This window comes from Notothenia rossii, assembly GCF_949606895.1.
Source record: "Notothenia rossii genome assembly, chromosome: 2".
Taxonomy (NCBI): Eukaryota; Metazoa; Chordata; class Actinopteri; order Perciformes; family Nototheniidae; genus Notothenia; species Notothenia rossii.
Genome location: NC_136904.1, coordinates 81,959,358 through 81,973,910, shown reverse-complemented (window position 1 = coordinate 81,973,910; position 14,553 = coordinate 81,959,358). Strand labels below are relative to the sequence as shown.

General features: G+C 40.7%; 1 protein-coding gene across 1 annotated transcript in view; it reads right to left on the bottom strand.

The window, feature by feature from the left end:
* Positions 1–14,553, bottom strand: part of LOC307028076 (FERM, ARHGEF and pleckstrin domain-containing protein 1) — a 56,083-nt gene that overhangs the window by 17,456 nt on the left and 24,074 nt on the right. The window contains exons 3-7 of the mRNA XM_079662829.1: positions 3,523–3,627; positions 3,372–3,414; positions 2,935–3,013; positions 1,896–1,993; positions 1,228–1,342 (exon numbers count right to left, since the gene is read on the bottom strand). Of these exons, the coding sequence (XP_079518955.1) occupies positions 1,228–1,342; positions 1,896–1,993; positions 2,935–3,013; positions 3,372–3,414; positions 3,523–3,627 (440 nt within the window). The remainder of the gene's footprint in view (positions 1–1,227; positions 1,343–1,895; positions 1,994–2,934; positions 3,014–3,371; positions 3,415–3,522; positions 3,628–14,553) is intronic.

Here is a 14,553-nt window from a genome sequence, read left to right as displayed (position 1 = left end):
GGTGGTTGAGAGCCACAGAAAGGGCAGGGAAGTCAGGAAGTATTGCATTTTGGACGAGCTCATTATTGGGTTTAGTTGTTTCATGAGAATTGTTGACATTAAGAAAAATATACTGAATAAAAGCGACCTTATCCGTAAATCTATATATTGGTATTGTACAAAAGTCAGTGGGTGACTAGAGACACAGCAACATTAAAAGAGCTTTTAATATGTCTTACGGAGTTCAAACCGTAGCATTCATTATCCTTTCCTCACATTTTTTTGGGACAAATAAATGAAATCCTGGCTTGTCTTCCTGCTGTGTTTCTCACTAATTGAGGTGAAAATAGCAAGTCTGGGTGGAATCGAGGTTTCTAATGTTTATCAGAGTTTTTGGAGTAATGATGAAAGGTTGATTTCTAAATCAACCATCCACTTATCGGTGGATAAGCCTTCCTGTTTCCTGTGTGTTACTTAATGAGAGGTTTAACTCAGCCTGGAACCCAGTGAGAAGAACCACAGTTACAGTTATCAACTAAGAAGAGCCCTGGTTGGAAAAAGGGCAAGTCAGAGACAACAGTCAAATCTAATGGAGCTCCTTTCATGTAGCAGCCACCCACTTTGTGTTCACCTCTGGCATGCCCCCATGTAACGTAGAGGTGAGACAAGGTTTGGCAAAGCTTGGATTCAAATATGTGCCCTGATGAGGACCTTTGAGTCAGGATGGTAGGAGGAAATCTGGAAAGTTTCCAGCAACATACTCCGAGCAGCGTACCACTCTTAAACTTAAGGCTGATACTTAACTTGACACCAACTCCTGCATTAGACTCTTTGTTTTTTAACCTACTAACCCAGCTCACAACAGCTGTGTGAGTCATTCGCTTGCTAGGAGGAAGATGTGAGTTATTTTTCCAGAAGCAATGCAACCTTAAATTGATAGAGTGTTAGAGAAACTCATATCCACTTCTGGCCAGAAACTGTAAAATAACTCACAATGACAAGCTTTTTCTAAGTTGATGTAGTATAAAGAACTGCACACAGCACTCTTGAGAAAAATAACTCATTCATTCTATGTTTGACTTCCTGAGCGTGTCACCATAATAAAAATTGCCCGTGGGACATGCACAGGCTCTGCAACAATTGATCCTGTTCATGGGTGAAGAGAAATGATGGTCGTTCATTCAGCCATGGTTCAAGTGACATTTTGAGCAGGGCTTAAGAAAGTAAGAGTGGATCAAAGAAACTCACATATTTTTGGAATGAAACTCCATTATCTTGTCGATCAGGGGCATTTGATCTTGGATGTAGTTGTTGTTGAGGAGGTGGGACCGGGACTGGCTCTCCTCAAAGTCCCCAATCTCAGCTGAAAATGAAGAGAGCAGAAAGGAAACACATATTTTAATGAAGCAATATATGTTGCTAAATAAAGCTAGGTGATTAATTTAAGAGAAGAATAACATGAAATGCCTTCAGTAGTAGCCTAAATGGCACAGATTCTCCAAGTCTCGGAACTCTACTGGGATAAACACCAACATAAATGTCCTTGTAAAACATAATTGTGGTAAAAATACACTCTTTTGGCTAAACATCTACATATATAGGCACAAACTGATCCACGTCAACATGTATGTTGTCTTTGATCCCTTTTTGGAAACAGAGATATCAGGTTAGGAAAATGTTCGGTATTTATGTGCGAGTTTGTTCTGAAGCAGTCTTGCAAGATTATTTTCAAGCCTCCGACTCAAAGGTATCCATAGCAACACACAGATAATCAATTTGTAATGGTGCGCAATGTGCTATATGACAATGTTTGATGATAAGCTCTGTGTGGGAAAAAAAAGAAGCATAATGTGTCATCAAAGACTTATCTGATTAGTCTCTGGAGCTAAATTAAGAAACAGCCATGGGGAACTCACACTGGACGATATGGGAGACCATCAGAGCGGAGCTGGTGTCGTTACTGGTCAGACGTCCACAGGAAATATCCTGCTTGATCTGGAGGGCAAACAGGTATCTGGACACAAACACAAATAGCCGTTTCAATAGAAAGGAATGATGATAGTTTCCAGCATCGGTGCACGATCAAATGAAACTTAATTAGAAACACCATGTACTGCTGAATTTAAACAGGAGATCCTAGGGAGTTGCTGTAACGAAATATCTGATTAAATCAAATGTATCCTGCTGGCTCTGTTAATTTCACACAAGACGTCTAAAGGATGTTGGCAAAGGTGCGCAATTTGATTCAGTAATAATAATAAGTTAAGTGAGGTCATTAATCAAATTGACTGACTGCCTGGTGTTACGGTGCAGCTTGTCTTGGATATAAGCCAGAGCAGGAACCAATTTCGTCCTAATAAAGGGTATAGTAATAACTTTGAAAAATGATTATTAAGTGATAATTTAAAATACAATTGAATGGAGTAGTGCATACCTATAAGTCAGAGTAGAGTAAACTAATTCCGTCAATGGACCTGATGAAATGTTTATGGTAAATGCATAGTTCTGCTCCCTGACCTCATGATGATGGAAGCCTCCCTTTGGCAGGAAAAACTAAGTATATATCTAAAGTAAGCTTTTCAATAAAAGGTGAGGCATTAATAGTACATCCACAGGAGTGTCAGTACGCCTATTATATACACATGTTAAAACATGCTGGCTCCACGACAAGGAAAGAGGAACCAGAAAATCATTAGCTCCACGCTAATCTCCAGAGGGCTAAATCAGTACATGGCAGCCATGACACAAGTGCAAAGCTGAGGGGGGAATAAATCTTCTGGGAAACTGGAGCACATTTTTCATTTGTGATTCATTTATGCTCCAACAATCAGTTTCAGTCACAGCAGAAGTCTTTAACAGTGACAACATTTTAATAAATGCACATTTGTATTTCAACTGGAAGACATACATGAGGCAGAGATAAAAGGAGTTTAGTTGTGTGGAAAAGGAGCTCACCTAGTTAGCTCCTCAAGAAGCTGGGCATGGTCCGGAGGAAAGAACTTCACAGCAAACCTCAGGGTCGTGTGCTTCGGCCCTGTGTGGGATAGATAAGATTAATGATAATACAAAATACACTCAGCGGCTGGATAAAACTAATGCAGTCATCATTCAAAAAATAGTCAAATAAAAACCTTTTTAAAACTACTCGAAACCAAAAACATTATGGCATTCATAAAAGTAGGTTTTTCTTGGTTGTTTTGAGCTACAAAACTGTGTGGGTCTCCCATTTCACTTTGCTTGGTTACATAAAACACAAAATAGATTCCGCATAGACCTTACTGTTAAGTTGTCGTTAACTGATTTGCCGGCGATTTTCTACACATAACACAGTAAAACAACCAACAAGAAAGATGCCTTGATAAAAACTGTGTAAACCATTTAGAAACACTTACGTCTGAGCTGCTTCATAATGGGTTTGATATGGTCTAACCAAACCTGTGGGGGAAAGGAAAACGATTATAAAAACATCACTAAGTAACTGGTTATAAGCAACACTTATTCTGAGATGTATAAAAATAGGCTACATGTTTTATCCTCACTCACCATCATCTTTTGATGATTCTGAAACTCCAGACCAAAGTAGTCGCCCTCGACGAGGTTCATGTGGGAGCACACCAGGTCAAACAGCACCTTGCCTGAGGCTTTTTGCTGTGGACAGGAAGAACAACACATTCTTAGAAAACGTCTTGCGAATGTCAGTGAGCTAACAGGCTCAACGTTACAATGTTAAAAGCTAATGTTTATCATGTTCTATAATTATCTATGGTAATTAAGCATGCTTATATTAACACTAAATACAATGTACCCCTCATTTTTGCATGCACTCGAAATGTGTGATAACTGTTTTTTTTCCTAACCAAATTTCATGGCAATCCATCTGCTGGTTTTTTTATATTTTAGACTTGACCACATTTCAGACCATCCAACTTACCAACTTCGTCATACACATTTTAATCATCTTACTTACTTGAACTAGCGGTTAATCAAATGTTTTTGAGGTAATTAAAGTAAAACGTCTCGTCTCAGCAATATCAAAACTAGTGAGAGACATTGTATGTTCTTATCTAAATGAAGGACAGCCACACTAGATGAAACCTCAATAAGAGTTTGACACAGAAGAGCAGCGAAAAACCAACTGCTCTTTAGTCCCGTCAAAGCCTGTGAAAGTCATTGTCAGTGAAAAAGATGGCAACTGTGTGTTTAAATTCCTCTGCTGTCCTCCCTCCCTTCTCCTATCCTGGCACACAACAGCACAGTAGGCCACAAAAAGCTCCTGCAGCTGGAGGGAGTTGGAACCTGTCTTTGATCTGAGTTTTCAGTGTCATTGCTGTCACTGATGATGGACCAGAAGCCTTTGAGGCTGATACATTATCAGGATGGGATTAAAAAGTCTCCCTGACCACCTCTGTCCTCACTCACCCCACACACAGCACACATACACACTTTGAAGACTGACTAAGCCTCCCTCTTGCAAAGCGACAACATGAAAACCTCAAAAAGCCAAAACAACTTTGGAGCGAGAACTTTCCCATGGAAGGTCAAATTCATGTCAGGGATTTCCACTGAAACATGGCCGCCTTAACAGAAGCCCCAGGGAGAGACACAGAGCTCTGTGAGGCACACAACAAGAGCATTTCTGCATGGCTGCTTCCTCGTGGCTGCCTGGTTGCACCAGTGTGGAGCGTATCACAGCTACAGAATGTGTTTATAGTAGCAGTCCCTACTGGCCCGGATAATGATCCAGGGCTGCGTCTGCGTTTGTTTAAATGACTTTCTCCTCTACTTTTTGGACAAAAGGACAGCGAGTCATAAGCTACAAGAATTCCCTTCAGACAACTGTGTTGCTGTAAATCTGTGGTGTTTCTAAGAAATGACTCTCTCTGTGTTCCTGTTAATGCTTAGAGAATAAAAACTTAAGCTCTACCAGCTTAGAGGGAGGGTTACACTTCCACAGCCAAATCCATCATCTTTCCTTAAAACAAGACGTCACCAATCCTCCCAGAGTCGGTCCTTCCTGTGTGAAGCACCACTTTCTCTCTCAGTGCTGATTCCTGCAGCGCAGAGGGCATCCCACTATGGAGCACCAGCTGTTTAGATATGGTGATGAAGAGAGAGGCCAGAAGGAGGCTTGAGAGAAAAAGCCATCAGCCAAAATACAGCCTTCCCATACACCGAGCGCTTCCTAATAGGCAAAACAACCTTTACATGAATTCTGCGAGTCATGTCTTCTGTATTGAATTGAACAAATGTGCAATGTAGAGGCTGCAGGAATCAGAACAGCAGATCTGAATACAGTAAAAGCTGAAGAGTGTGTCTCTCTTACTGTGGCACTCTCATATCCAGCCCTATACATCAGCTGTCAGTGTGAAATGACCAGGGGCCAAGCGGAGATGGGTAAGGCAGAGGCTGATTAGAGGCAGCCAGAGCTTGATTAAATGCAGCTGTTGCAGAGTGGAGTTATGGTGCTGTCATGTGACACTGCCGCAGCAACACAATAAGGCCACTGTCGTTAATGAAGCACAAGGCGTGACGCAGACAGTCAGAGGACACCATGTAACACAGACCTCTCTCTAAAGTCTCTAAAGTCTAATTGCAACAATGTAATGATGACACTTGGTGTTTCATCAATGTCTTACACAACTGCACTCTGGTCAAAACACATCAAAAAAACACATTCTTACAAAAGTATGTAGATAGTGGTGTATCAAGGGATTTTTTCATCCGTACTGAATCCCAGCAGATGTGACTTCTGATAGAAGGAAAAGCACAGGTGCAATAAAAACGTCTCTTTTATTTATTTATGTATCTTTAGTTTATAGCCTATGCCCATCTGCAACAGCCGCCCCACGAGTGCTTTCTGAACAATTAGATTAAAAACATTGATGTCAAAAAAGGTTAAAACTGCTTATTCGCCTCGTATAACAGTATCTTGGCACTTTATCTCGATCTCCATCTGTGTAGGCAACAATGTCTGTTCAAGGAGCATTCAGTGACAATAGAACACTTTATTGATAGCTGGTAATGGCTGCCAAATGCAACGGCCAAATGTTCTCACAATACTAAGGGTTTACAGCCAGGCCAGCAGATGTGTGAGACACTGCTTTTTAGATATATGCGAATGTCAGTGAGCTAACAGGCTCAACAATACAATGTTAAAAGCTAATGTTTATCAGGTATATGATCTATAATGATCTATGGTAGTTTAGCATGCTTATATTAACACTAAATACAATATACCACTCATTTTTGCATGCACTCGAAATGTGTGATAACTGTTTTTTTTCAAAACCAAATTTCATGGCAATCCATCTACTGGTTTTTCAATATTTTAGACTAGACCAAATTTCAGACCATCCAACTTACTAACATCGCCATTTTAATCATCTTACTTACTTGAACTAGCGGTTAATCAAATGTTTTGAGGTAATTAAAGTAACACTTGAGATTTGAAGCCAAAAAATATTTACCGTACTCTGTCATTCTACTTTTTTAAACCAATACGTTTCAAAGAGTATAAGAGCAACTGCAATTTCTCCTTCTGATCCTGGCATACAGAAATCCCTCTGTGACAACAGAAGCTATTACTTGACACGTACATGATGTGCAGATGACGCATTATTGTTTATTCTTCTCCATACATGCCACGCTGTCCCTCCCCCAGCAGAAAGGTTATAGTCCTAAAGAAACATCATGCTCAGCAGCTGCAATGCCAAGAAAATTACACCAATCTCCCTTTTTATGACCTCTATCTATAAAAGCACTGGAGCTGGTTTACACACGAGCAGCCAATTGCAGAGTGAGGCGACGCATCCTGATTCAGCGGTCTCAGTCTCGGGCCTGTCCGTCTGGGTTTATTGGTTTGAAACGCAGGCTGGAAGGATGCTACCACTGTTTACATGTGTGTGAGAGCTAGCATGCATGCATTGCTACACTGACCTCCACATGCTCCCACTGACAGAAGAAAGGCTAAATTAAGATGACAGCGATGTCTACACACATGTCCACTTGGGTTTTTGCTACAGGGTAGACCAGGGTACACCACCCACCCAACCCCCACCTCTTGTTAGTAAGCTCCTGTCAGCATAAAAGAAACACATAAAGGTCAGGTGTAAAGTAGCTTTGTGTTTGCTTTACGGCTTCCCTCCAGGAGTTCTTGGTAAGGTCCACTTCACTTGAAATAAGCCAAGGCGGGCAGTGCTCCCCAAATCCTCCTGGGGGGGGGGGGGGGGGGGGGGGGTGGGGGGGTAAGGACTGCCAATGCCAGATAGATGGACAGAACAAAGGGTATATGGGAATATGGGATTCATGGTGTTTGGAGTACAATCAAAGGAGGAGTTGATGATATTTTTCAAGCCAAGTGGTCAGCCATTGTTGGACCAGATGCCAGCAGGGATTTCAACCTTTTATTCCATTTAGTCTTGTCTTGCCATAGTCTGGGGCCATGTTGGTTCTGTGGCCCCTGCTGGTTCAGTTATACCTTTAAAATATATAAAGGAGATGACATCTCACGGCAGGAGATTTTCAGCTGTGACATACAGCATCATCACAGGAAGCTGATCGAGATGAAAGAGACTGTGTGATTTAAAGGGAATAGGTAGATGGATAAGTGGGGAAAAGGTCAACCTTGGAGTGAAACTATCTACAGTGCTCATCTGAAGACAGTAAAACGCTTATACAAAATAAAGTTGTAGATGTTTCATGTCTTAACAAAAACCCATTCTCAAACCGACTTTTGGTGACCTTTTTTACTATTTAAAATGTTGCCCTTTATATTCAAAACCAGAATCATGGTTCTTCTGAAAGTGCTGCTCAGGGGTCGGGCTGAGATTATAGAACTGCACACAGTAGCAGGCAGATACATTCCCACACTAAATCCTCCTTATGCCGTTGTTGAAAACACATGTGGAGACTGCACTGACTGCCCGTCCTATCCTCCCATGGGTTCACTCACCGTAAGGCAAAAAAAAGAAAAACAGCCATTTAAAGTACCTCACATCACATGTCGGCATCTTTGCACGTCCTGTGGTGAAAACTGTGTATCCGCATGAGCAGATGTATACAGTGCGCTGTAAGGACAGGGTAGGACAGGGAGGTCAACGGCAGCTGAAGCTCATTGTGATTCAGGTCATGTTCAGCAGAGGTTCCCAGGGTGACTCGGCTGCAGAGAGGAGCTGCCAAAGAGAGAACAGTGGAGGGAGGCAATCCTGTCAAATCACCTGCATACCGTCACACAGCACATATGGACGTGTGACCACGCATATGTTCGCAGTGGCGTGTTCATAATTAGGACAGCCTTAGTATAATTAGAACAAAACTAAAACATGAATCCGTTTAATCTAGCTCTATACTAGAATATCTTAAGCAGTGTTAGATTGACAAGAAGTCATTTAATTATTTAAGTATCAAGGATTCTCCCTCCTTTGTTTCTTATATCTTCCAAGGAAAATATCAACAACAATACAATGAAAGGAAAAGTGATGATTTGGCTGCCACTGCTGTCAGAATAATTTTGTCACAGTACGCGAGCCTTCAGGCCCCGAGAGGACAACCATGAAAAAAATATCCCCTGCCTCTACAGCCGCCTCTACAGCCACCTCCTCCCCCTCCTCCCCTTCATCCTCTCTTGGACATTTCTCCCCACTTCGCCCGCCTGTATGGGCTGCTAGTAACATATTGATTTTGCATACAAATAATTAAGCGTCCTGTTGAAAACGTTGTGCTGCTGAATACCTAACAGCACATGGCTCTGTGCGTTGGTGACATGACCTCCCACTGTTAGTCAGAGCGCCATCAATCAGAAGACAGATCAAATGTTAAGGGTTTGCATCGTTACTGCAGACCCTAAACAAGCTGAAACAGATATTCAACCCAACATTACATGCTGTGCTTGCACATATTAAGTCACGGTATTATGTGAAACATGCACCACAACATTTTTTCATGCCTGAACCTAACGTAGGGAATCATTAAAAATAAGCAGAGGGCAAGTGGGGGTTTCCAGGCTGCTGGAATTACCAAAAAGATTGGCCTCGTTTTCCTTCATCTGTCTGAAGCCCTTTCAGGGCGCTCCACATTTTGAGCCCATGCTGCTTATTCTCCAACACCACCCCGACCCAGAGCCAGGATTACTGTCACTTTAGGGGGGGGGGGATACGTCACTTCACATTTAGGCAGAAACTCCACATTTAGTTGAGCTAGATAAAAGCAGACTGAAGAGCTGAATAATACATTTTAAACGGCTATTATAGAATTACCACAGAAAGATATTCAAGAATAAAATGACTTGAAAAGACTTCCTAGTTCATTTTATGTAGTTTATAAATTATGATTATTTTGAAACAGCTTGCTAAACATATCTTTTTCATCTACAAACCTAAAAGGACATGCAACTCTGTAGAATACTTGCCTTAAGTTTCTTAATAACATTTTTAAAAGTGCAACAATTTGGAGAGCTCAAAAACAAAGGAAAACTGACAAAGGTTGACTGCTCATATAATATTTTTATTTTCTTACAAATATTTGTTGTAAAGTAAAGTGTATTAGTCATGTTTGTGTGAAAGGAACCACCCACTACCTGCAGAATTAGGAGACTACTGTGAGTACTGTAGAGCACTGTAACTGAAAGCGAAGGCAATCAATAGGTTAATTAAGAGATTAATTAGGTGTAACTGGGAGAGACAACTCCAACAAGGTCAGGCCAAGAAAAAGACAAGCCTTTCATATAGTCTGAACACAAAGCATGTCAACGGGGTAATTCTTAAATGATTTTGATTGATTAAACGGCCAGAAGGCGCCGGCCCTGCCTTGCTTCACCCTCAGGACAGATGGTCTTATTATAAAACACCAGAGAGCTGAATTAATAGATCATCTAGTGGATAATACAGTTATGACAGTAGAGCAGGTTCAAGATTACATCTTACATTAGCAGTGTGGGCCAAAAGATTAAGAAAAAACGCAACATGATGAGGTTTGTCTGAGATGGCAGTTACAACCGACCACAGAAATCAAGAAAATTAGGAAAAACAGAGATTAAAAGAGACATAATAGAACCAAGGAGTAGGGCTGAATGATTAATTGATTTTAAAACGAAATCACGATTTGAAATGATGCGATTATCAAATCGCAAAGCCTGCAATTTTTTCTTTTGTTCTTCTTGTGTGTCATCCACACCAATCAGAAGTGCTGTGCTCCACATGTACCAGCCATTGTTAACCAATCAGTGGCCCATGATTCATCCAATCACCTGCCAAGTATTTTTGAAAGTGCCTGCCCTTTCCAAATGGCTTCCAATGGAGCTTTCCTAGATCGTTTGTTGAAACAAACCATCACATGTTTTACATCTATTACAGGGTGAATCTTAAACTGAAGATTGACTTTAAAGCAACCCAACGGAAGTTTCATGTAAGTTTAGTTCTTTCACTCGTAGCTCGGGCTGCGGGGGTGCTAGAGACGGGAGCACGTTGATACGAACTTCCTAGCCGGCGATATGGCCGCATTTTACAATAAACTTCCGTTGGGTCGCTTAAAAACAAATATCGCAAATCGAATCGCAATATTTGTCAGAAAAATCGCAATTAGATTTTTTCCCAAAGTAGTTCTCACTCTGCATTGCAAACTGGAAAAACTGCAACCTTGAAAAGTTACATCCAATCCACAATCTGTCACAGTCCACCAAGCCCAAACACGAGCATAGCAGAGCTCCAGTTTCAGGCTCCTATATTCTCAGTAAACCAAACCAGTAAACACCAGTATCATTTACGTCTCCTCTGAGCCTGCCACACCCCTAAGAACTACATTTTCAATCAGTAGTGGAACAGTTAGCAGAAATGTGGGCGTCTGTATTTGCATGGGCAACTGTTGCAATGTTTAGTTTCCTAATTAAAGAATGGGACACTGCTGGGACTGTAAGATTATGTCAGAAATCTCAAATTAAATCAGACTATGTTTAAAAGTTAGAGGAACAGCTGTGAATAAGCGACATGGGAATTTACCCTGACAGATAAAGATAGGTTAGGTATATACTGCACTTACTCAAAAGATACAAAAACAGATTGGACATACTTGCAGAAACATTAATATCCCGTGTATGTTAATTAACATAAGTCCATGTACCATCCTGCCTGTGTTAACAGAAGCTTGCTGATATTGGAGCAGACCCACTGATCTACATAATCACTGTGATGTCGCTAATGTGCTGTTTGTTAGCTGTGCGTGCGTGTGTGTGCGTGTGCGTGTGTGTGTGTGTGTGTGTGTGTGTGTGTGTGTGTGTGTGTGTGTGTGTGTGTGTGTGTGTGTGTGTGTGTGTGTGTGTGTGTTTGTGTGGTGGAGGGATCAAGACACAGAGAGCACGCAAATAATATGGGATGTCATTAACATGTGGTGTTTAAGCATTAATAGCAACATAATTATTATGTAGATCCTGGCTTGTAAATTCAAAGACATTAATAATCCTGTCAGGTTTTGATGAAAAAATAGCAGCTACATTAAATTGAAAAATGTAAACAAGAAAGAGGTTGGATACTTAAATACTATAAATAGCAAATGTGACAACTCGGGGACGTATGGGCGAGTTTGATCCATATACCATGGAAAATAAATGGTTTACCTAACCTTGTTTTATTGAGATAGCTATCCCATAAACGTTTGTTTTCTTCTTTAAATCATAAAAAATGCCTTTTATAAGATGATAAGATATCCAAATGACTCTCATTTATGACATATAAAACCAACTCACATCTGGATCCAACATAACATTTTGATCACTGCTTGAAAAACGACTAAAAGAGCGAATCAATCATCAAATTAGCTGCCAATTAATCTCAGGCAATTGACTAGTGGATTAATTAAATAATTGTTTTGGCATTTAAGACTACACCATGACAGATTATAATATCCATATCACCCACTCCTAATTAAAGCTGAAACTAATGATTATTCTCATTTCTTAAAATCTCTCAATTAGTCCTTCAATCTTTCTTGATTTAATTATATTCCAAGTCACAGTCGGAATCTAATTGATGAATGAATTGGGTTCAATTCAGGTTAAAGTGACACATAATAGAGCACTTAAATGTAATTGAACAAATACAAAAGGCATGATTTTTAACTGCAACAGTGACACTTAAAGGGTTACGCAGTGTCCAGCGGCATGCGTTGAAGATTGCCGGTGAGCTTGTCTGAAACTCGACCAACAACCAATCACATGAATCTCCCGCCCCGGACACACAAGGACGTGGTTTGATTGGCTAGAGCTTGTACTGGCATATGATTTGATTGGCTGACGCTTCCGCCGAAGCTTCAAAAGTTGAACATTGCTCAACTTTCGAAGCGAGCAACGCCAGCAAAGCGAAGCAACGCTCCCACAATGCAGTTCGGCAAAGCGTGACGTCGCCCCATTCAAAGTGAATGGGCAGAAGCGTTGAAGCTTCAACGCACGCCACCGTTGTGGACGGGCCGTTACTGTCAGAAAACATCACTCTGCTCAAACTCCTTTCCTGGGACAACGTGTGGCACCAACACTCTCCCCCTCCATTTGCATTTACACTTCCCTCCAGTCCTCCACAGGTTAATTGACTGTGATACAATGCTAAGGTGAAGAGCTAAAGCAGGCTCTGGAGGAATGTGTTGGTCGCTGTTACTGTCTTGATGCACCTTCCCTTCGCCGTAATCTCAGTAATAAACCAGTAATAAATAATGACAGCTCCCCATGCTGCTTTACTAGGGAGGCCAATCAATCGGCCTCCCTAGAGATTAGCCTTAAACCACTTATCTCTCAGTGCAGCAAATTCAGAGGCCCTCTGCCCTGTGATGTAGTCCAGTCACGGTACTGATGATAGGCAATGTGACCTAACATCCAAACCTTGTAAGTTAAAAGCAAAATCTCATCTCAAAAAGGAAAACATTTTATAAAAAACTCCTTCTTCATATAAAACAATTACCAGGTGCATTGTTTAAATGAATCTACGCAGAGGTGTTAAACTGTGGCAACCATTGGGCAGCCTGCATTAACCTGTTAAGCCCTGAGCCTGTTTTTCAGGTCTCAGGCTCACAAATGACATTCCCAGAACAAATGACCATAACTTCACTTCTAAAAAGGGGTAAATTAATCATCTTTTTTCTCAAAGAAATAATAAACCTGTGAGTTGGATGTATAAAAGTCAGAATCAATATAGAATTTTTTTATTTTAAAGTAAATTTAGATTGAACATAGTAAAAAAATGTAAATTATAATGTCCGTCCAAAAAGAAAACATTAAATATAGTGAAAACCACCCTTGAATGATGGGATAGTAGACTAAAAGCTTTAGGAATCCAAACTATAACAACAAAAAAACCTTCTGGGGTCATTTGGGTGCATTCTCCATATCTATGGCCCCCCTCGGTCGATTTTGATGATTGACAACTCTTTTTAACCGTTAGAGCCAATATAATCGAGGGGAAGTTCCTAAAATCCATCTAAACATTACCCATTGGTGAACGAGTGATGCATAGCCAGAATGCCCAAACCCGGAAGCTGTCATACACTCTGGTAGCTCTCATAGCAACTATATATGAAAACTCCGTTATTGACATAAATATGAAGATGGATTATCAGTAATCATTTCAGATACATTGGATTAACCTATGGATTAACCTTCAGCAGCGTCTTTATCGTTTTAATGCGATTGAACACAACTTTTGATCAGAACAACAGCATAAGTAAGACAATGTCCAGTTTTTGCTCTGTAAAGCTCTGTGTTGTGATGTCTGTGTTTGCTTCCCCTGTCGCAAGTTCAGATCGCCCTAATCTATGGAATCTCAGCTTGCTAATCGATATCTTGTTTGTGCAGATCCGATATGTAATAATTAAGCAATAGCTCACGACAGGCCATGGTATATGCTCATTATATCACAGCTAAGGGGCGTGGTTCGGCCCGACGCGAAGCGGAGGGTCGCTTTTATAAAAACGGTTACCAAGTGTGGCAATATGAAAGAAAAATACACACTCTAATTTAAATAGTTTTTATTAGTAAATAATGATGTTCAAAATAAAATAGTCCCTCCGTTGCCTTCTGCACGAAACATTGCTATGCGACAACACTAACAGCTAGCGAACATATTAGACAGAGAGCGTTGATCCATTATTTGGCTATTTATTTACATTCATTTGTATGTTGCCATTTATTGTGCAGCCACTGAAAAACTGTCCAGCATCAGTAGCATGGCTTACGTGGTTACTTGTATAGGTTGAGGTTGTTCTAGGCCAGGGGTCGGCAACCCGCGGCCCTTTAAGCCCTCTGCTCTGGCTCCCTTGAGTTTAGACAAAAATAAGAAGGAAATAAAATAAAAGTATTTGTAGGACTATTTATATTTTGTTGCATGGTTGAAAATGTTTCGTATCTTGTATTTTGAGGTGATACTGTGACACATAAATAAAAAACAAAACGGTTTTAATTAGGTCAACTAAAATATGCGTCACATCCTGCTACGGTCCCGCGCGAGCGCCTTTTCTTGGAGGCGAATAACCTGACCCCCGGATCGATGAGCGAACTATGGATAAATCAAAGAAAAGTACCGGAGGAACACAGGATTTAAT